The 23,866-nt window shown below is 38.1% G+C and overlaps 1 protein-coding gene across 10 annotated transcripts in view; it reads right to left on the bottom strand.

The window, feature by feature from the left end:
- Positions 1–23,866, bottom strand: part of LOC117410688 (girdin-like) — a 93,475-nt gene that overhangs the window by 28,014 nt on the left and 41,595 nt on the right. For all 10 annotated transcript variants that reach the window (XR_009328910.1, XM_059025498.1, XM_059025497.1 and 7 more), the window contains 12 exons: positions 16,396–16,454; positions 15,759–15,842; positions 14,984–15,124; positions 13,936–14,105; positions 9,541–9,622; positions 8,908–9,066; positions 6,650–6,796; positions 6,421–6,565; positions 5,776–5,954; positions 4,953–5,090; positions 2,726–3,796; positions 2,339–2,466 (listed from right to left, as the gene is read on the bottom strand). Coding sequence is in view for 9 of the 10 variants with exons in the window: in XM_059025498.1 (XP_058881481.1) it covers positions 2,339–2,466; positions 2,726–3,796; positions 4,953–5,090; positions 5,776–5,954; positions 6,421–6,565; positions 6,650–6,796; positions 8,908–9,066; positions 9,541–9,622; positions 13,936–14,105; positions 14,984–15,124; positions 15,759–15,842; positions 16,396–16,454 (2,503 nt within the window). In the remaining variant the exon portion in view is untranslated. The remainder of the gene's footprint in view (positions 1–2,338; positions 2,467–2,725; positions 3,797–4,952; positions 5,091–5,775; positions 5,955–6,420; positions 6,566–6,649; positions 6,797–8,907; positions 9,067–9,540; positions 9,623–13,935; positions 14,106–14,983; positions 15,125–15,758; positions 15,843–16,395; positions 16,455–23,866) is intronic.

Genomic DNA, 23,866 nt, shown 5'->3' with positions numbered 1-23,866 from the left:
GCTCCTAGCAACAAGCCTCCTATGTTGGGAATGGATTCTTTCAATGCAGCGGTTTGGGCATTTGAGAAAGGAGAGGAATTCATTAAATTAATTGGAGACTTAAGTTATTGAGAAGCAATTACCCTCCGCAGTACTAATTAAAGCGGTGATGCTTTTTATACGAAAAAGCGTGTTGCGTAGAGGATTTATATTGGACCCTGATGCCCACAATAAAACAAGGGAGTGGTTGTACAGTATTTGTCAGCCTATTCGTTTTTCTATGGGTCTCTCGCTATATCGCGGCCCTCGATATATAGTGGATTTATAGTGGACCCCGACACCCGCGATATATCGAGTGGGTGGTGTATATATATATATATATATATATATACAGACGTGCTCAAATTTGTTGGTACCCTTACAGCTCATTGAAATAATGCTTCATTCCTCCTGAAAAGTGATGAAATTAAAAGCTATTTTATCATGTATACTTGCATGCCTTTGGTATGTCATAGAATAAAGCAAAGAAGCTGTGAAAAGAGATGAATTATTGCTTATTCTACAAAGACATTCTAAAATGGCCTGGACACATTTGTTGGTACCCCTTAGAAAAGATAATAAATAATTGGATTATAGTGATATTTCAAACTAATTAGTTTATTTAATTAGTATCACACATGTCTCCAATCTTGTAATCAGTCATTCAGCCTATTTAAATGGAGAAAAGTAGTCACTGTGCTGTTTGGTATCATTGTGTGCACCACACTGAACATGGACCAGAGAAAGCAAAGGAGAGAGTTGTCTGAGGAGATCAGAAAGAAAATAATAGACAAGCATGGTAAAGGTAAAGGCTACAAGACCATCTCCAAGCAGCTTGATGTTCCTGTGACAACAGTTGCAAATATTATTAAGAAGTTTAAGGTCCATGGAACTGTAGCCAACCTCCCTGGGCGCGGCCGCAAGAGGAAAGTCGACCCCAGATTGAACAGAAGGATAGTGCGAATGGTAGAAAAAGAACCAAGGATAACTGCCAAAGAGATACAAGCTGAACTCCAAGGTGAAGGTATGTCAGTTTGTGATCGCACCATCCGTCGCTTTTTGAGCGAAAGTGGGCTCCATGGAAGAAGACCCAGGAGGACTCCACTTTTGAAAGAAAAACATAAAAAAGCCAGACTGGAATTTGCTAAAATGCATATTGACAAGCCACAATCCTTCTGGGAGAATGTCCTTTGGACAGATGAGTCAAAACTGGAGCTTTTTGGCAAGTCACATCAGCTCTATGTTCACAGACGAAAAAATGAAGCTTTCAAAGAAAAGAACACCATACCTACAGTGAAACATGGAGGAGGCTCGGTTATGTTTTGGGGCTGCTTTGCTGCGCCTGGCACAGGGTGCCTTGAATCTGTGCAGGGCACAATGAAATCTCAAGACTATCAAGGCATTCTGGAGCGAAACGTACTGCCCAGTGTCAGAAAGCTCTGTCTCAGTCGCAGGTCATGGGTCCTCCAACAGGATAATGACCCAAAACACACAGCTAAAAAGCACCCAAGAATGGATAAGAACAAAACATTGGACTATTCTGAAGTGGCCTTCTATGAGTCCTGATCTGAATCCTATCGAACATCTATGGAAAGAGCTGAAACTTGCAGTCTGGAGAAGGCACCCATCAAACCTGAGACAGCTGGAGCAGTTTGCTCAGGAAGAGTGGGCCAAACTACCTGTTAACAGGTGCAGAAGTCTCATTGAGAGCTACAGAAAACGTTTGATTGCAGTGATTGCCTCTAAAGGTTGTGCAACAAAATATTAGGTTAGCGTTCCCATCATTTTTGTCCATGCCATTTTCATTTGTTTTATTATTTACAATATTATGTTGAATAAAAAATCAAAAGCAAAGTCTGATTTCTACTAAATATGGAATAAACAATGGTGGATGCCAATTACTTTTGTCAGTTTCAAGTTATTTCAGAGAAAATTGTGCATTCTTCGTTTTTTGTGGAGGGGTACCAACAAATTTGATCACGTCTGTACATATATATATATATATATATATATATATATATACTTTAAGGATGAGTTTACTGTTCATTATAAATGACACCTAATGTGAACCCAGTCCAGTCTTATCAGCCAGATAATGACTTCATATGAATGGAGGACCAAGGCACCAAAAAGATGATTACAAATTGTTTATAAGCCAATTACAAATGGAATGCCAGATGTTCTTTCTGAAGGCTATGTCAGTAAAAGACAGGGCTCTTCTTTGTTTCCAATAGCAGAAACCCATCCTTCTTTACCTGATAGTTTGGAGAGGGCGTCTAGGGTGATTTGTTAGATGTGTTATCTTCAGTAATTATCTTACCTGTCTTCTGTACTTTGTTCATCATCTAAGAGTCTCTCTTTGTTTAATCCTATTTTTTCCAGCTCATGTGTCAGTTTTTCAAGATCATTATTCATTTGTTGAGTCTTCAGTTTCTCACTCACCAGATCCTAAAACATCAATTAATTCATTAGTTTTGCCACCTAATGTTTAAAAGCCCACTTACACCTTTTACAGTGTGCATTTAAATAATAAAATAGTAATATTATAAAGTGAAAAACATTTGTGCTTTACATAATGTCCATCTAATGAGCCGCACAAGAATGTATTATCATCTAGAATTGATGTTCTAAATGAACTAAATCAAATACTGTACTGTATGGTAGACCCATTCCTTTTACACTTATACTTATCGGGCAAAAACATTACCTCTCTTAAGGTTACTAGAGTCTTTTTATCTATTGTGGCCTGTTTTACAAGCTCTTTGTTTTCCTTTTCAAGGTCTTTGACTCGTCCACATGAATCTTTGAAAACATTCATTTCTTTAGTGAGTGACTTATTATCTTTCTCCAGGTTGATAATTCTCAGGTTGTTTTCATCAAGCGTGAAGTCTCTGATCTCAGCCTGCTGTCGAAGCCTCTTGTTCTCTTTCTCCAGTTGTTTTTTGTCTTTTTCTAGCTGCAAAGTTTCTTGCTCCAGTATCTTATTCTCTTTTTCTAACTGCTCTAAGCGTTTGCTTGAAATTTTGAGCTCCTCCAGGCTTTTTTGCAAGCTTTGGTTTTCAGTCTCCACATCCTGGAGTTCACTTTCAAGTTGCTGGATCTTTTTGTTGCTGTTCTCCAGTGCCTTTTGGAGCCATTGGTTTTCTGTATCGAGCCCTTGACAGCTGACCTCCAAGCGTTCTGTTTTCTTAGAAGATGCTTTCATCAGATCCAGGCTTTTCTTTAACTGCCATTTTTCATTTTCCAGCTCTTTGTTTTCCAGTTCCAGCTGTGCCACCTTGATGCAGGATGACTTTAATGACTCTACTGTTCTTCTTAGAGCTAAATTTTCTTCGTCAAGCTGTGTGTTTTCTTTTTCCAGCGTCTCTAACTGAAAGCTGAGATTGTTCAGGCTGTCCAGTTTCTTCTTTAACTTTCTGTTCTCAACCTCTAAATTTAAGTTTTCTTGCTCCAGTGCCTCCACTTTATCGCAGGTGATAGTTAGGCCTGTAATTTTTTTCTGAAGCTGTTCATTTTCCCTGTCTAGGCGATGCACCTCTTTCTCCAGCTCCTCAGCCCTTTCTCCCTTTTCTTTATAATGTTCAAGCTCCTTTCGAAGCTGTTTTCTTTCAAACTCCATCTTGTTTAGCTTGCTGCTAGTCTCTTTAATTGACTCATGCAGGATCTTGTTCTCTTTTTCAATGTCCTTTACTCTTGCCTCTGCACTTATTTGGGAACGTTGCCTTAGGGAGGATATGGTTTGATTTAAGTGTTCATTTTCTTGCTCCAATACTTTCACCTTGAAAACATAACCAATATTATCAAATTCATTCTTAAGTAATCAAATAGGGCTATATTCATAAAGTATTAAAAGGCTATTGATGTTAAGGACCAATGCACTTACAGTACCAGCAAGCTAATACTCATACTCAATCATACCTGGCTAAAATAGTGTTCGGTGTCTTTGGTGATATGTCACTTATATGTTTACTGTTAAATAGCTTTTGTGATTAACTAAAAATAGGAGTTTTTGAAAACAAAAACAAAGCACCCCAAGGCGTATATGACAGGGTGTACCCTGTCGCTGGTTCTTGAGTGCATGTGTGCCTTTATGGAAGCAGCTTGGACGCGCAACAGGAGACGCACTGCTAGGCAACTATTTCAGCAGGTAGGCTCGCCCAGTGCTGAGCTGATCGGGAAGTCCTGATTGGCTGGGGGGCGTGCCCGGAGAGCCTACGTGCAGCTCAAAAAGCCACAGCTCAAAAAGCCACAGCTCAAAGCTACTGCACAGCCATAGCCATACAGACAGGCGCTGAGCGAAAGCTTGCTGTGTTTACATCGATGACAGTGTCCGCTCCATGGAGAGAACTACTACACGAAACCCTACCACTCAAAGACGGTGCTCGTGAAGGCATTGCCCAGCCGAGGCCGTCAGAAAGAGGCCGGAGTCGCCAGGAGGATGCCGGGACTTCACTAGGTCAGTTTAGGGGATTTGATCCCAAACAAGTATGAAGAGGTTTTGTAGTGTAGTAGGTTCCTGGAGTGGGACGTCTCTTTTAGTGAGGCTAGTGCTCGCCTTGTGTGGCAAAATTTTATTTTTAGCGTTCTTTTCTTTATTAAATCCGGCGCTAGGATTACCCTAGCGTCGGGGTCTGTTTTGTTTATTAAATCTGCGTGCCTGTGCGTCGTGTCAACACCCACTGCTCTGTGTCTGATTCAGTATTATTCAGTGACAACCCACGTATGTAACATCACCCTGTTACAGGGTATGATCAAAGGGAAATGTTACATCAGACTGAATGGTTTCTAAACATGAAATAAATTGAATATGTGAATAAGAGCTGTATTGTTGCTTGAAACAATGTGGCAGTGAAATGGTTAATTTGTAAAAATGTCTATGAATATATATTTTTAAGATTATTAAGATTTATTATGTCCCCATAGTGGGTTTGTACCTGTCTTTCAGAGTTTTCTCCAAGGGTCTCAATGGTCTTTTCAAGTTGAGCTTTCTCTTTCATCAGATCGTTGCTCAGATTTTCTATATTTCTCAGGCTTTGCTTCTCGATGCTCATTTCATTCTCAAGCTTTTCCAACTGCAAAAGTTAAAACAGTTTAAAGGAAGGATCATGCAGGAAACTAGACTAGGAGCATATGTAATTAACTATAAATATACACAGACAGATAAAATTAGGGAGAGGCTGGTTTAAAAGTGCTGATTGAAGTCTGAATAATAAACACACTGAGCTTCTCAGCTGCATCCACTGGACCCCTACAGGGTAATCTGTGGTGGTTGAAGGCATTTGATTTGTAGTTCCAGCTGTTTACTCCACTAGATGGATTGCATCCTAAGAAGACAAGGGCTGCTATAAAAAGAAGGCTGATGAAAACAAAAAATACTTGCAGCATACTAATTATTACTAAGCTGCTTTCCCCAAAAAGTGAATTGTTTGCAAGTGACAGCCAAGATAAAACATATACTCTATACAGTACAGCTAGCGAAAGCACTGTTTTGTATAAAAAATAAATAGTTGTTTTCACGCTTTAGTTCTTTACTATTTCTAACTAAACAAATTCAATAGATTTATATTGGCAATTATACTGCCATTCAGTTCACTTTTCCACTGCAATTATCACATATGGAATACAGTACATTAGGTCAGTAATTGGTCAAGAGTAATCTAGTATAACAAGGATTCTCATTGAATTTTGCAGTTTTATTACAGAATTCTTCTGCGATCAAATCTAATCTAATGAATACGCAGAAAGCTCGATAGCAACCTTTTTGCTTAATCTCAGATTTTCTTTCTCCAGGAATCTCGAGTTCCTATCTTCTGAAGGATCCGTTGTAATTCTAAGTTTTTCAACAGTTTTTAAAAGACTCTGGTTTTCCATTTCCAGCTTAAGCAATCGGCTTGAAGTCAATTCATTAACTTCATGACCCAACGATTTTTGAGGCACTGAAAACAAAATGAAAAACGGATAAAGGATAACTGGCACTGAATTATGCATTCATGTTTATATGCTATTGACATAAACCACATTGCTGGCAAAAATAATAACACAAATTTAGTACAATTTAACAGAACTAAACTTTTGTCCTCTTGGAAATAGTAGCAATCATTGAATAACCTTTGTACTATATGAATGCATTCAAATTCAAAATATTGTATAGCATTAGAAAACGTGTTTTAAACTTCCTCAAGTGTAATATAAGTACATTTTTATGTCTACATTAAACAATTCTTCATTAAAACACTATCAGGCATTCAACTTCTCTAAAATCAATCAGCCATCAGAAAAAAAATCCAATCTGTTTATGTTTGGATGCCAGAGATAATTACCACACAGGTACACCACAGGGCGGTAAACAGTATTTCTTTTGACGGTCTTCACAGGACTGCTAATGAGAACGAATCCGATTACCTTCTGAGTGCTCAGTGGTCTTGGAAAGCTGCTCTAATTCCCAGCCAAGGTGCAATGATTCATCCATACTCTGTTTTTGAGCCATTTCCAGTGCCAGGTTTTCTTCTGACAGATCCTTGATTTTCTTTCTGTCAATATCACGATCCTGAGGAATAAACATATTCTTTGTTTATTTAATGCTTTATTACAAATAAATACAATCTGATTATGCAAAATATAATGTATTTACCATCTCCAAATCATGTATTTTTGCCTTTATTTGTAGATTTTCTTTCTCTAGCTCATGCAGTTTGTCAGAACGGGCTCGAGATCCTTCTAGTTGATCCTCCAACATGGTCTTTGTTTCCAATAGAACCTGGTTATCTTCCTTTAATTCCTAAAGTACATAGAGGAACATTAACACTAGAAGCCCTGCTGCAGTCATTTTGGTGTTTTTTGGTTGTAAAATGTAATTTTCTCCAGTTGTGTAACACATATGGGGCTGCGCGTTCATGCACCTTTCTGTCCGTATGTATTAAATATTCTCACAAAGCATGAAATGCGGGAATGCAGAAATAAAGGAGATATATTACATTATACTTAAAAGCCCCGGGAGCAATCACATTGACGGCCACACAGAAAACAATTGTATTTTGATTATACAGAACGGTATTCTACTTTATTATTTTTATTTACCAGTCTGCAATGTGTTTAGCTGTAATTAGATTAGTCTCTACTCTCTGCCTGAGTGAATTAATGCACAGTCTATTGTTTTTCGATCAGCCTTTTCAAAGGCTGGCGCCTGCTTGCCAGATGCACCATTTTGGTCAGTCAATTAGCATTGGGACTAGTGAAGTTTTACAACGCAACAAAATATGAAGTTGATGTTTTGGATCAGATGGCACCGACGTATTCCGTGAAAGCTGGCTCCCGATGGTGTCCTGTTCAGGTGTTTTACAATGTATTGGACTTAGCAGCCATCAACTCCTGGGTACTTTACAAAGAATGCACGGTGAAGAATTTACCAAGGACAGAATACATTTTACAGTTAGCATAGGGACTTCTCAAGAAGCATTTGGAAGAGGGAGACTGCCAAGCCTGTACCCACAGCTGAAGCTGGCAATCCCGCTGAGCGCTGCAAGAGACGTCAATGCCAGGTTGGCAAGTGCAATAAAAATAAATCTTCGGACAGCTGTGCCCTGTGCAGAAAGGCGGTGTCGAAAAGCGCATTATCAGTGTTGATTGTGAACCGCCTTAGACTCAAGGTAAAGGAATACCCTTTTGTCGAAAAAAAAAGAAAAAAGAAAAAATTAGCCTTTTTTTATAACTTGTTGTGCTGTGCGCTTCTGTAAAATCTTTTCTTGTACATTTATTTATCTAGGTTGTTCAGTTGCTTTTGCGCATCTGATAATAAACCGATTTCTGTTGAAAAGTTAAAAATGTATTGCTATCGTTTCAGTTTTATAAATATGTATGTTGTAAACCGATGTCTGTTCAGATGTTTATTTATTTACATTTCCTTGTTTTGATTTGGAAAAATCTTAAAGCACGTATAGAGTTTGCGAAAAAGCATGATGGAAAAAGGTTTTGTGGTCAGACGAGACAAAAATTGAACTTTTCGGGCTAAGTTCCAAGCATTACGTCTGGCCCAAGCCCAACACTGCACATCACCCATCACCCAGTCAACACCATCCCAACTGTCAAGCATGGTGGTGGCAGCATCATGTTATGGGGATGCTTCTCTTCAGCAGGGACTGGGAAGCTTGTCAGGATAGAGGGAGAATGGATGGTGCAAAGTACAGGCGAATCCTTGAGGAAAACCTGTCTGAGTCAGCCAAGACTCTGAAGGAAATTCACATTTCAGCAGGACAATGACCCGAAGCACAAAGCCACACTGGAGTGGTTTAACAAGAAGAGAATTAATGTTCTTGAGTGGCCCAGTCAAAGTCCTGACTTGAATCCAATCGAAAATGTATGGCGAGACTTGAAGATTGCAGTCCATCGACGATCCCCAACAAACTTATCAGAACTGAAGCAATTTTCCCATGAAGAATGGGCAAAAATGTCACCATCCTACTGTGCAAAGCTAGTAGAGACCTATCCAAAAAGACTCATAGCAGTAATTGCTGCAAACGGTGCTTCAACCAAGTACTGACTTAAGGGGCTGAATACTTATTCAACCAGTAAATTTCATTTTGTGCATTTTCTTTGCAAGTTTTGCTGACATTTAACCTCCTCCTCATATAACAGTGTTAAGTTTAACCACTACAGCTTTGACTGTGCATAAATTATTTGTAATTCAACAAAATGTGACATTATTGGTAGGGGGTGAATACTTCTGCAAACCACTGTATATATATATATCTATGAATGTTACTTTAAAAATTAATGTTGTCATTTATTTTATATAATAACCAAATTAGACATTGTTGAAGTTTGTCAATTTGTTAGTAATTGTTTTAATGTACCTTTTATATATAAAAAAAAACATCCTGCATCCTAACATACCTCAACTCTGGCTTTATAAAATTCAATGTCATGTAATCTTTCTTTGTACCGGCCGACTTCACTTTCAAGCTTGTCAACTCTAATTGCCTTTTCTCTGAGAGCATCCAGCTCATCACGATACGCTCTGGCTGAACGGGCATCTGCCAGCAACAGCATGCTCTGGCAATGAAACAGAAATAAAATGTGACTCCATTACATCAAAAACATATTTGTATGTCCTCCCCCTTAAATAAAACCACAAGAGAACTACAACAATCAAAAACATTAACAGTAAATAAAAAGGGTCACATTTAAGGTGCTATCTGAGATTCTAAAAATTACTATTGCTAAACAACCGCAGAATCTTACTTGATATAAATAATGTGATGTAATTTACCTCGAAGGATGGCTTTTCACTTCACATGTGGCAACAGGCCCCAATTTTGTGAAGTGAAAAGAAAAGAAACTTGTGAGTAACAGTATTTGTCTGCTGTTATTTTAAATAAAACAAAGTTTAATATTCAGACTGTTGTTAAAGAAGCTAACGACAGCAATCTGTAGATGTATTATCTACAGTTTACATGTATTATCTACAGTTTACATGTATTGATGTATTGTCATCGTTAAATCAGTTAATTTGTCAAGTAGGCACACCTCTTGCTGAATCCGTTTCAGCTCTGTCTCCATGTGCTCCAACTCTTGCCTACAGTCCAGCAGCTGCTCACTCTTCTCTTCCCTGAAAGTAGCAAAACATGTATGTATTAGAAATCGAATCAATGAGACATATTTACAGTACACATATTTATACTGCATAATACATGGATTGGACAAAACATGTGAAACTCCATGAACACTGACGTTTCCAATTGACGTTTATCACACATTCTGTTCTGTATATAAACGTATGTTAACTGTGTTTCACAGGACAGCAACCTTGAAAACTTGAAGCAAAGCAAGCTCTGTCTGTCTGTGATCGCCACAGTTATCACAAAACAGCTAAAAGAGATCATCACATCACCTACATTTTCATATTATTTAATTTCGAACCTGTTTAATGTCATGTTATATGTGTTCTCTATTGCTGTTTCTGCTAACCACTAAGTCTGTTTTGAAAAGACTCCTAAAAGCTCTACTTCTGAAGTGAGCTGGTTTGAAAATGACCACTAGTGGTGTGAAGCTGTCATTTCTGTCCCCGCTGTATTTTGCCACATTTGCACAGGAGGTAGGACAGGAGACAGGAGGCACATGCTTACTGCTCATTTCTAAAATCAGAAACCAACAGGATTGCACAAATCTAGTGGCAGAATAGTTGGACTGGGGATGACTGGCATAAAGTTGTATCTTTTTTACCAGGAAGATTGCAACATCTTTCAGGATGATAATAATCACCACATGACAATAAGTGTGAAAGAGGTCAAGACATGCATCTGGCGACTGAATTCAGACTTCAAAACATCTATTCAAATATCAGAATAGATGTTTTATTTTTCTCAATGCTGCACCTAACTGCCTCTTATTTGTTGAGTCAGATGCCACAGTAAATTGGACCCTAACACAATCTACATGTGGAATTTACACTGCAACACACTGTAAGGCTACATAATGTCAAATACTATGTAGAAGATCCAGCTAACCATTATAGAACAGGAAATACTAAACAGACTCTTGAATGAAAACAGCTGATATACACATAGAACAAACAAACAAACAAAAAAAATATTATAGTTGTCCAGAATTTCTTTGGGACAACTTACAATAAACTAGATATTAAGGCTAACAGCAATTTGCAAATGATTTAATACTACGAACAGGGACTTGACCGTTATGCTAATAAAATATGCAAAAATGGAAACAACATTGGATTATAACCCAAATAAATCAAATTAATTTGTACCTAATTTCATTAAAATGAAAAAAGGCATTTTCCTTCCGAGAATTTGCAAAATATACATTTTGTCATATGTGCTAAGAGAAAATATGTTAATAAAGAGAGCCGCAATATACTAATTTAAATATTTGTTGCGTCATCTTAGCGAGATCTTTAGCATTGCGAGAGTCGTGCGATATTTTTTTGAATAAATAATGAAAGGCAGTTTAATCCCATCAGATTCTATAGTGGGGCCCCCACCTTCACCCCCAAATAAAACATGTGTTTCTATCAAAAAGCTTTTCAAAATCATTCATAGTGTTCCGCGTTTCTGGTTTATTCCGAATTTTACCGAAAAATTACAGGATTTTTTTTTTTTTAACAGGATGTCGGTTTTTACTGATTTATACCCGATTTTTGCCTATCATTCAATATTTTCCCGGTACTAATTTCTAAGAAATACACAATATTTTGATTACAATGCTATTTTATTTTGACACCAACATTGTAATAAGCAGCCCTATACTGTATCCTTAGGATACAGCAGACATAGACGTCAGAGGATTAAATAACGTTCAAACGTGGTTTTCTGTCACTTCGCAACCCCATTATCACCTGATTATGTTGGCCAATCAAAGTCTGATTATTGTGGCAATTGCTGGGCATAGTAACTACTAGCTTGATCAAAAACTAAATTGAAATACTTACATGAAAATCTAATATTTTTAGTGGATGAGGAATGGGGAGAAAATGTAAATCAGTTTATGAACATTCAAAAAAAAAGAATAGCAGAAGTGGGTCAGATGAGGCAGAGGATGCATAGCGTTGCAAATACTGATGCATTGAGGTACATGTTCACACTGACAATAAAAGAGCATACTGAAAAATAAGCGACACATTAAACTAAAACAATAAAGTGAACTGAGAGACAAGCAATCCATGTATGCTGCTTCTACACACGCTTTAATAAAAGAGAGCGCAGAATGACTGTGTTAATGAGTTTGTCAGAGCGCTGTGTTTTGCTGGACAGCCACTGTTTATTGCAGAGAGCCGAGGTATGTACTGGCGACTTAGTGCGACAGTACTGTCCATCAGCTTTAGTACATCCCATTATAATATTTGAAAACCTTCATTTGCACTATCACCACCCCATTTTTGAGAAAACGCCCATAATTACATATTCATCTAAGGTTGAACCGCAAAGCAAAACTGCTGCTGCAAAGCATTCCCTAAAAAGTTGTTAACAGCATTGCGCATGTTTAGTACATTTTACCCTAGACTTCCGACTCGTTTGCAACTGGTTTGCGACTATTGCGACAGCCGCAACACTTCGTGTTACCAATTAAATTAGAGTTAGAATTTCAATTTTTTGTTTGCCAAATGTCATACTAGCAAGTCATACTTTTTATATGTGTGTTTTCATGTGAACACTGCAGACCAGTGATTCTGGCAGTGTGTTAGAGCAGAAATAAATCTTTCTATTTGTGAGCTGTCTAAAATCACCAAGTAATTATAGGTTTTTGTAAATGATGGGGTGCTGTAGTAATGTATTACAATTACAATCAAGAGTATGAAGAAAACGCTTTACTGACTAGTCAATCAAACTAATAATACCAACCTCCAGAGCGCTTTTCCATCTGCAGCCTTTCTCACATTGATCCTTAATTAACGATTTAAGTACCAACAAAAAGATGCACAAAATTGATCAAGTTGTTTCAAAGACACTGCCTTCAATAGTTCTTCAATAGCCAATCAGGTGTGAGACAGTGAAAAAATAGGTCACCATAACCTTCACCCACAGAATCTATAATTTAATCTCCAAACATGCAGTTTCATAAAACTTCTTCTAATTTTTCATTTTAAAGACCTTTGGGTTATCAGACAATTGACACATATGTTTTAATTGTATTCTTTAATGGGACATTAAATACATTTCTTCCCAAATATGATTTATTTTTTACCATAACATCTATTGTAGTTACATTTTTAGCCAATATTTATGCAAACTGTGCCACTCCCTGTGTCCTAAAGCTAATATATAAATATATATATATATATATATATATACACACATACTTTGACAGAAAAAAACATCCAAGCATTTTGGAAAGTAACCGAAAACACTATATAAAAAGCGAAAGCCCCGGAAAAAACAATTTACATAAAACTCAAATAGCTAAAAAATAAGCACCGAAAAATGAAATTAATAACAGAAAAACAGAAGCCCTATATATATAACCCAGCTACAAATAAACAGACCCAAACAAATAAGTTTTCAAACAGGATTTAAAAGATTAAATTGTGCTAGCATTCCTGATATGAATCGGGAGCAAGTTCCAAAGACGAGGGGCATTATAACTAAATGCCCTGGCTCCGACAGAGTTCAAACAAATTTTAGGGACTGTCAGAAGATTAGCATTTTCCATTCTCAGGGAAAGACCAGGGACATATGGGGTCAGCAGATCTTGAAGATAAGAAGGTCCAAGCCCACGCAAGGCCTTATAGGTAATCAGTAGAACTTTAAAATAGTAATAATAATAATAATAATAATAATAATAATAATAATAATAATAATAATAATAATAACAATAACAATAATAACAATAATAATAATAATAATAATAATAATAATAATAATAATAGCATCAGTAATAAAACAAACTTGAATGACATGGATGCAGCAATTTTATCAATTAAATATGCAAGATTGAAATTTTGAATCATCAGATTAATCACGATTCATTTTTTTAATCGTGTGACAGCCTAATATATATTACATAATATCTGCAATGACAAATTAATTTTTCCTTACATAAAGCAGCCTGTCAAAAACACCTACATTACGTATTAAATTGGTAGTGCTAATAACTCATTATAACGTCAGTTAGCTTTAGTCTAATAGCTAATGTACTCTCAAGAGGAAATTCCATAATTCATAGTACATCATTTAATTCAAGTACAAATGGTGTACATCATTTAGTATAAATGGTGGCAGAGTGCAAGAACTATGACTTCATATCTAACTTTGTTTTTTTTTTTATGCAGTGCTACTTTGTTAAAAGGCAGTTGATCATAGAGACAGAGTAAACTAGTTCTACAATGTTAACTCAATACGTAAGTCCTGGCTGACTAAGTGTATCCCAGAATGCCTTAATCTAGTTTAAATTCGTCAGTAAACTTACAGTTCTTGCCTAAGCCTTCTTATTTTTGCCTTGGCATCTGCCAGCTCCACTGACAAGTGTTGTCTGCTTTCTGTGCGACGCATGCTTGGTGATCCATTGGGTGACTGTGCTGTTGGTGCATGGGGTGAAAAATGCCCACATTCCTGTTCCTGGGAAAGTTCTACAATTGTCTGTTTAAAAAAAAAAAGAAAAATAACACTGTATAATTACTTTATTACACAACAAGATTATTCTTTCAAAATTGTGCAAACAATCTGCAATAATCTCTCCTATAAACTGAAAAAAATAAAAAAATAATATATATATATATATATATATATATATATATATATATATATATATATATATATATATATATATATATTATTTTTTTTATTTTGTGTGTGTGTGTGTGTGTGTATATATATATATATATATATATATACACACACACACACAATAGTCTCTGTGTATAGGAACACCTCCTAAAAGAACACTTCACCTAAGGGAACACTCTTGTGGTGAAACATATTTTCCCGTTGCAAACGTTCCAGCTAAAGGAACAGGAACTTTGCTTAAAAGAACACCTTCTTTGCACCAATAGCGATCTGTTCACAACATATACAGTACAGTTTTGTAAAAAAAAGCGAGTGTCTTGAGGGACACTGATTGGATTATTAAATATTTCCAGAACCGCCATCATATCATTTTTTGGCAACTTAGCTTATCTGTCTGTAGTATACAATTAGTAAAATGACAAAGATTATGCTATTGAATGTCCCGTTTAAAGGGGTGCCGAGGAGGATTATGTATTAACTAAATACCTAAAACGCAATTAATAGCTCCTTCCTAATTCTTAACTTATTAAAAGCTCCAGCTTACATACACTGTACCCTGCATGGGAAATCTAGATTGTTATATTGAGTTACTCTAACTGCTTACTTATCATATTAATTAACTAAAATATATGTTAAACAGAAATGAAGACTTGGCACTGTCAATGTTTTAATGATGAATGAATCTGCTAATCCTACTCATTACCCCCGTGAATTCCAATGATTTCTTTTACCTCAGAATATTCATCCCTCTCATCAACAATTCGTTTTAGATGTAATGCCATGTTCCTGGACAGAGAGTCAAGGTCCTCCTGGGACAAATCAACAATGTCCATCCACTGTAGGTCAAACACATTCTCCTGATTGTGAGTCACCTTCCAAGAATAAAAGGAAGACCATTATTAACTAGTTTCAGTAATCAGTATGGTACAGGACATTAACTAAATGAAATACCACCTCTAGACACTATTTAAAACAATGGTATATGGGTTATTTGTTAAATATACTGCACTAATGCACAACACTGCAGAATACATATAAGCACAAAAAAATATTGGAGAAGAACTGTTGTATCATCAGTTTCAGAACATAATATGTCTAATGTTTACATATACATGGCTATGTCATTATTTAAAACACGTTACAGCTCCTGATCAGCATGTTCCTGGTCATCTCCTGAAAATATTAATTATTTATATTTAATGTAAGTTCAGAAGCACATGCTCTCTAATGAAAAATGTCCTGTCATCATTATACCATTATGGACAGGGCACTTGGATTAAACACAGGCTTCCATTACTTAGGGCCTTCAATTAATTGATTATCTATAACATAGCTGCTTTATGTTAGCAAAATCATCAAACAGAACACTCAAGAAACTTTTCTTTTACTCTGCAAAATGTACAACATGGATCTTTTTGGTCATATGAAATTGAATAACTTGGTATAAATAATAAAATACCACAAATTAGCCATTTTCTTTTTATTAAAACATCTATTAATAAATACCTCTTGAATGTGGGACGCAATTGCAGCTTTTGTGTCAAAATCTAAGGTTTGGATTTTCTCAATGAATTCTTCTTTTTTCTCACACTGAAAAAAAAACAAGTGTTCAAAATATTAAATATATTTTCTTAGCAAAAAAACATTCTCACTATACATGCATTGTGTATTTTGTCTAACACAGAATGCATGCTTATCATATTGGTTAGTTAACCAAATACTATAGTAACATGAGCTTATGTTAAATTGTGTCATTTTGGGCCTGCAATACAGAAATTATTTTAAAAAAAGCACATTTTGTGGCAAAATATAATTTATCATTAATTGTAAAGCTGCTGATTGTGAATAGACCTCATATACTCATGGATCAGGATTATACCAGTGATGGGGTCACCTCAGGATAAAAAAGGTTTGTATAATATATTACTGGGGACTGGGATAAGAGGCAAAATTGACAGTATCTTAAATTATATGTTAAGCATTAAAACCAAAACAGTGCTGGAACAGTTACAGCATAACATTTTTCAGACGAATCCATACATTTGCAGTTTAATATTTTATCAAACTATCACAAATTGCTTCACTGTCAATTTTAAGTTTCTTAAACGACTGTATATGATTGGATCAAAAAGAAAAAACCCACCTGAACTGCACAACCAAGCAAAAGTAACAAGAATTTCTTCATTTCATCCAGACCTTGTTCTGTAAATACATCATTTGTAAACATAAGGATCAAATGTTTAGTATTTTTTTTATTATTTAATTGTAGAATACTCTTCTGAAATTCAATTTTGTCTTCAGATATATAACACAATACCCTACCAGTGTATGACTACAGTACTGTACATGTTTGCCTGATACCACCAGTCAACTGCATTCATTTGAAATTCAGCAATTGCCTCTCTTAAAGGCATTACATTTCTCAGCTCTAAGAAAGTATAATGTAATACAAATGGGATAAGAGTTAAGACTTTTCAATACTCTATTATTATTGAATTATACATTCTTTTTGACAAAATTACAAATCAAATTTTTAAGCATACAATAAATATATAAACCTGTGAAACTTCTTTAAGATGGTACACATATAATATGCTTCTTGCCATGATTGACTGCTTTCTCATGTTTATTAAGTTATAATTTGGGACATACGGTATTAAGAATTGTGATGGTACTTTAAAATAAATGCACTACAAGCAAGGAAATAAAAATAGCTTGTAATATTTATTGCAATAAAAAATAATGCATCACTATAAAACATAAATAGATAGTCATAAAGTACACCAGGAGGTCCCCGGTTCAAATCCCGGCTCACACACTGACTCACTGTGTGACCCTGAGCAAGTCACTGAACCTCCTTGTGCTCCGTCTTTCAGGTAAGACGCTGTTGTAAGTGACTCTGCAGCTGATGCATAGTTCACACACCCTAGTCTCTGTAAGTCACCTTGGATAAAGACGTCTGCTAAATAAACAAATACTAATACACGAGAACGCATTCATTTGTATTTATCTATAGGATTAGTTTAAGAACATGTGGCCAGGTTTCCTAGACTGTCCTTAATTATGTCTGACATGTCTTGTTGTTATTTGTGTTATTTGTGAGAAAATGATAAGAGGGCACATACAGTACGTTAAGGATCAGATACTGCAAAGTAAACACAATCTTATAAAGATTAAATTAATCTACATGAAGTATTTGTTTACTGTAAACGTAGAAGAGCAGTATAAAATGGTCCTCACCAAAGCTCTGATAATAGATCTAAGAGTTTTAGTAACACCAACTGAACCAGATGTCCCTAATTTTGTTTCGCCCACAACTGGGTTAAAAGGTCAGTTAACAGCATTAAGAGTAGCCTTAGGATCCAGCCCCAAGGCTATGCAGCTTATAACAATGGGCTATGTCTGCAATAAAAGCACAGACTAATGGATTGTAATTACATTACAAACTGCTAAATCTGAAATAAACATACACATGTAAGAACATTGATCCAAACTTAATCTCATACAAAGGACAGTGTGTAAGTTCAAGGATTTTTTTAAATTTATTTAACAGTATAGGGCTTCATATTCATGAAGCTGTTCTAGAATTTTTTTTTTTTTTTTTATGTAAAGCTTTGTGAATACTAGGGTGTGGCAATGCGCCCCGCCCCTGTGTGCATTTGTGTGTATGTTGCGTGTGTAAATGTTGGTGTATAGTCATTGGTACACGGGATATAAACGGGTCTGTGTTTCACGTGTATTTAAATAGTGTATATTTGTATTTAGGCACGGGATTGCACATCACGCACGTGCATTTAAAATATAATATGTGAACACGGGGTTTCACGTAATGAATTCACGTGCTGGGATTCAAGTGAGTAATTAATTAGTAATTGAATCCCAGCACAACAGTATATATAGATGCACGTTTCTTGCACTAAGGGTTGGTGTTCGGTGAGTGGAGAACGGGATTGGAGACGGAGGTAAAGATAATAATAATAATAGTAATAGTTAAATCTGCTCACCGTGTTTTGTCTGTCTAGTCCGTTTTTGTTTGTCCTTTTATTTTGGCTACAAGTGCCGTGTCCTGTGTTTTGTTGTTTCAAACCTTTTATTTTCTGTCTGTTTATTAAATGCTGAACGCGATCACGCGTTCAGCCTCATCACAACCACCGTCTCTCTGTCTGTGTATTCCTTTTCTGGTCTGACGCCACCCACTCTGGCCGTCTTTGTGACACGTGGTGTCATCGTGGGATAGCCGCGCCTCCAAGCGTCAGACCAGGAGGGGTTTTGTTTAAAAAAAAAAAAAAAAAAAAAAAAAAAAAGGATTACAAATATTGTTTTTGGGGGGAAAAAAAAAAAGAGAAAAAAGAGAGTCAATGGCAGAAGACGCCATCAAACTGCGGGGCTGGTTCCTGGAGAATGCTGGGCTGGAGGCCCAGTCTCTGCCCATGGTCGTCCGGGCTCTGTGGATGATGGACTGTGAGAGATGGGAGGCATATCAGGAGGAACACACCCCAAACACCTTGGAGGAAGGTGTGGAGTTTGTCCTCAGCTACCTGGAGGCAACCATAAATGGAACAGCAGCCCAGGTAGCAGGACCACCAGCAGAGGAGTACCTGCTGTCCCCATCTCCACCAGCAGAGGGTGAGTACCTGCTGTCCCCATCTCCACCAGCAGAGGGTGAGTACCTGCTGTCCCCATCTCCACCAGCAGAGGGTGAATGCCTGCTGGTTTTGCCTCCACAGCCCAAATGGGAGGAGCCTGAGCATCCACAGCCCAAATGGGAGGAGCCCAAGCGGAAGGAGCCCGAATGTCCTACGCCTGAGTGGGAGGAGCCCGAACGTCCTACGCCTGAGTGGGAGGAGCCCGAACGTCCTACGCCTGAGTGGGAGGAGCCCGAACGTCCTACGCCTGAGTGGGAGGAGCCCGAACGTCCTACGCCTGAGTGGGGGGAGCCCGAACGTCCACAGCCCAACAGGGAGGAGTCGGGGCGTCCACAGCCCAACAGGGAGGAGTCGGGGCGTCCACAGCCCAACAGGGAGGAGTCGGGGCGTCCACAGCCCAACAGGGAGGAGTCGGGGCGTCCACAGCCCAACAGGGAGGAGTCGGGGCGTCCACAGCCCAAAGGGAGGCAAGTCGGGGCTTCCACAGCCCTGGGACCCAAGCCACCAGCAGAGGGAAAATGCCTGCTGGTTCAGCCCCAGGAGCCAGAAGGGGAGGAGTTACAGGCTCAACCCCCTGAAAATTTTTGGGGGGGAGAAGGGCAGGATGCTGGTGTCCCCCAGCAGCCTCTCGCTATGCTGCTGAAGGCAGCACGGCGTGCACATGCCCAGCCGCCACAGCAGAGGGAGCCAGCACCGCCAGGAGCAGAGGAGCTGGAGCTGCCTCTGCCTCCACCACCTCCAGGAGCAGAGGAGCAGGAGCTGCCTCTGCCTCCACCACCTCCAGGAGCAGAGGAGCAGGAGCTGCCTCTGCCTCCGCCACCACCACCGCAAGGAGCAGAGGAGCAGGAGCTGCCTCTGCCTCCGCCACCACCACCGCCAGGAGCAGAGGAGCAGGAGCTGCCTCTGCCTCCACCACCTCCAGGAGCAGAGGAGCAGGAGCTGCCTCTGCCTCCGCCACCACCACCGCCAGGAGCAGAGGAGCTGGAGCTGCCTCTGCCTCCGCCACCACCACCGCCAGGAGCAGAGGAGCTGGAGCTGCCTCTGCCTCCGCCACCGCCCGGAGCAGAGGAGCAGGAGCTGCCTCTGCTGCCCGTACCTCCGCAGGGAGTACGGTGGCCGGAGCCCCAGAAAGGGGAGCTGCCGGCCACGAAGGGGGACGAGGTCTGGAGACCACTTTCCCCAGCAGCAGTTTCGCTGCAGGAGTTCTTGTGGCCGGAGCCCCACAGGAGGGAGCTGCCGGCTACGAAGAAGGGGGAGGTCGGGGGACCACCTGCCCCCGCAGCTTTTTCGCTGCAGGACGGGACCAACAGGCTGTCAGCCGTGCCACTACCGGCAGGGGTGCTGACAGCATGGCCAGCCATGGGCCCACTGAAGCCTCCCTTCCCAGCCCGAGACTTTGTCCTGGACTGCTGGGTTTTTAAGGGGGGAGGTGGCCGTTGAGGCCATGTGTGCTGCGCACAAGGGGGGGTATATGTGGCAATGCGCCCCGCCCCTGTGTGCATTTGTGTGTATGTTGCGTGTGTAAATGTTGGTGTATAGTCATTGGTACACGGGATATAAACGGGTCTGTGTTTCACGTGTATTTAAATAGTGTATATTTGTATTTAGGCACGGGATTGCACATCACGCACGTGCATTTAAAATATAATATGTGAACACGGGGTTTCACGTAATGAATTCACGTGCTGGGATTCAAGTGAGTAATTAATTAGTAATTGAATCCCAGCACAACAGTATATATAGATGCACGTTTCTTGCACTAAGGGTTGGTGTTCGGTGAGTGGAGAACGGGATTGGAGACGGAGGTAAAGATAATAATAATAATAGTAATAGTTAAATCTGCTCACCGTGTTTTGTCTGTCTAGTCCGTTTTTGTTTGTCCTTTTATTTTGGCTACAAGTGCCGTGTCCTGTGTTTTGTTGTTTCAAACCTTTTATTTTCTGTCTGTTTATTAAATGCTGAACGCGATCACGCGTTCAGCCTCATCACAACCACCGTCTCTCTGTCTGTGTATTCCTTTTCTGGTCTGACGCCACCCACTCTGGCCGTCTTTGTGACATAGGGCCATATTATAATTTCAGTAGCATCATTTCAGAAACTTTTGTGATGGACCCTGGAGTTGATCCAGGTACAGCTTTAAATAACTTTGGATTGGTAAATTACTGTATGAGTATTTGTTTTTCTAGTTTTCTCATATATGTATTTTTTTGGGTTATTTTACCTAACATTTACATACTGTCCACTGAATTATTATCGTGACATTCTTTTTTTCGTCTCCTCCTCTGGATTCAGCAGTTGGCCTGCGTTTTTAAATCTGGGATGTAAATAAATGAAAATAATTAAAGATTATGTGATGTTTAGTTACAGACCTCACTGTACAAAAACACAGAAAGAATGTTTGCTTATTGGACAGCTAATGAATTTGGCTATTCAGTTTTTTGCAGATGTTGATGAACTGTAGACATTTTAAACTGCTATAGCATCAAATACTTGTGTTAAACAAAATGTGCTGAGAAAAAACAGACGGCCATGATTAAAACCTTTGATATCAGTTTAACATCTTTGCTTGTACTGAAATTTTATGGCTCCAGGCTGCCAAACTAGCTTCCTCCACTGTAATACCTCTAAACAACTGCTAACCTAGGCAATGTTCCACATTTAAATACAATTGATACATTACTAAAACCAGCAGAAAAATAAATTCAGATAAGACAGAATAAAATGAATAACCAAGTACTGTTGCAGTAACATTTAAAAAGCCTTTTTATTAAATCTGACAAAATGCTTTTTGTTTCTGTTGTAGAATACAATGCTAAATAAAATGTAAAAAATTGTAGATTGATACTGAAAAGATTATATTTGTACTGCAATTCATTACAACAGATAGTTCACAGGAAATCTTGGAAAAATGTTGCATTTTAATGAAATTACCAGAAGCAGTGAATATAAAGAACAGACACTACAGTATATAATTAATTAATAGAGTTGTCTGAAAGGGAACTGTGTCAGAAAAGAACAAACCCAAAACAGCACAAGGAAGTTTTATTTCACGTGGACGCGGAAAACGATTGACTATGTCAGGATTGCTTCTTGTGACAATATTTTACTATTAGTAACCTGTCTTAAGTCACCATACTTGCATCCTGTCAGGAAACATATGGTTATAGCTAATTTTGGGCCACTACCAGAAACTGCACCATATCCTGTCATAGAAAAGCTACAGTATATAAACAAAAAATGTTCCTTTCAGGGTTATACTTTTATGTCTAGGTTGTTATTTCTTCAGGTTCATACATAATTATAACAGTGGAGTAATGCAGAAAAGTTCCAAGAAAAACCTTTCGACTAGAAGTGACTTGCAGGTTTATAACTAAACAGAGGAGAAATATAAATATGTAAACCCGGTTACATTTTATGAGCTACTACTTATTATGGAACATGTACAGTACAAAATCTTGTAGACACGCATAATTGGTTCTAATGAAAATGATCTCTGTGTTCTTTGACTGGGGATAATATTCTGTGGATTCTGTGGACAACTGTACTGCATCTACAACTATGGCTGCTAGGGTCTAAAATTCTCACTGGATCTTGGCCAAATCCAAAACCTCATCAGCTTACTAGTCATCATTAGTCTACACTAAGGTAATACTGTATCGAACAGAAGTCCCGATAAAAAAAATACATTAGAAAATAATTATAGTTATCGGAAATGCATGACATTGTATTCATTATGACGATTTTTAATGAAGCTGGATTTTTTATCATATTTTTTGTTTCATTATTCCATCTGTTCTAGTAATATTGAATTAGTACATCTTGTAGTGTTTGAGCAGCCGCCACTTCCGCCCTAACGATGACCCAGCGGTTGTGAGGCTTTTGCGAGATTTCGTTGAGAAAAGGCGGTGAGTGAAAGTAGCAGTGAGCACTCTCTTTCAAAACAGCTTAACGAAAAAAAAAAAAATCAGTATCCATTTTGGTATTCTTGGAGAAAATGGAGGTACCCTGCGCAGTATATGTAATAAGGTACTGTATGGTATCAGAGCTTGTAAATGCGTCAACATTAACTATTTTGTTGTTTTGTGCACTATTAAGTATTTGGGTAAAAAAAAGTGTGCTATTCTGTTAGTTTCATTCTACAGTAGTGTGTACAGAGAAGGCATGATTTATTTTGTGTTACTGTTATTATTTACAGTAGCCTATAGGCTAAAGTTAAAAAAAAAATGCACTGGGTCTTTTAAACCAGACACTTAATTATCTCAGGTAACCTGTCCTCGGTTTAGCGAGGCACTACTGTATTTTATATTTGTATAACCAGCGGAATCTAAATGAGCAAACACAGCGATAATTGCAATTATCACAATTTTCTATCCTGCAGTTATCATTTCAGAGATTTTCAATATTGTCCCAACCCTAGTATATACTACAAAATATATGTTAAAAATATCATGTTTTGCACTGTTCTTGTGTTTTGTTACATATTTAGTGTGATACAGTCATAGTGAACCTGTTCTGAAGACAACTGGTCTTTTAAAACAGATGTTTTTCTATAACATATGGTCTTCATTGTAAAAATGTAAAGCACAGCAATCTGGAATAAATTAAAAATTTTGTGTATTATTCCCTTATTACTGTACATATTTTAGGCTTCCTATATTGCAGTACACTGGGTTAGCAGCCTTTTTATACAAAACCAACAGTACAATTAAGCTGCTATTCCTCAGTTATTGTCACTTTAATTTAGGTCTGTCAAATCTGTGGTGCTGGCTAAATCTGCCCAAGGCATGTTTGAAAACCCTGCAGTGTGACATATCCGAAACAACACACACTGAATTCTGTTAAAAAGGCACACACATAATGGCAATTTACATACAGCTGCAACAGCCACTGTTTTATTGATCATAATCCTATTGCAGTATCTGGAAATCTTGTCTTGTGAATACTGTACATATAAAAATACTTATTGCT

The sequence above is a fragment of the Acipenser ruthenus genome, chromosome 6 (assembly GCF_902713425.1).
Source record: "Acipenser ruthenus chromosome 6, fAciRut3.2 maternal haplotype, whole genome shotgun sequence".
In the NCBI taxonomy this organism is placed as follows: Eukaryota; Metazoa; Chordata; class Actinopteri; order Acipenseriformes; family Acipenseridae; genus Acipenser; species Acipenser ruthenus.
This window is presented reverse-complemented; position numbering and strand designations above follow the sequence as displayed.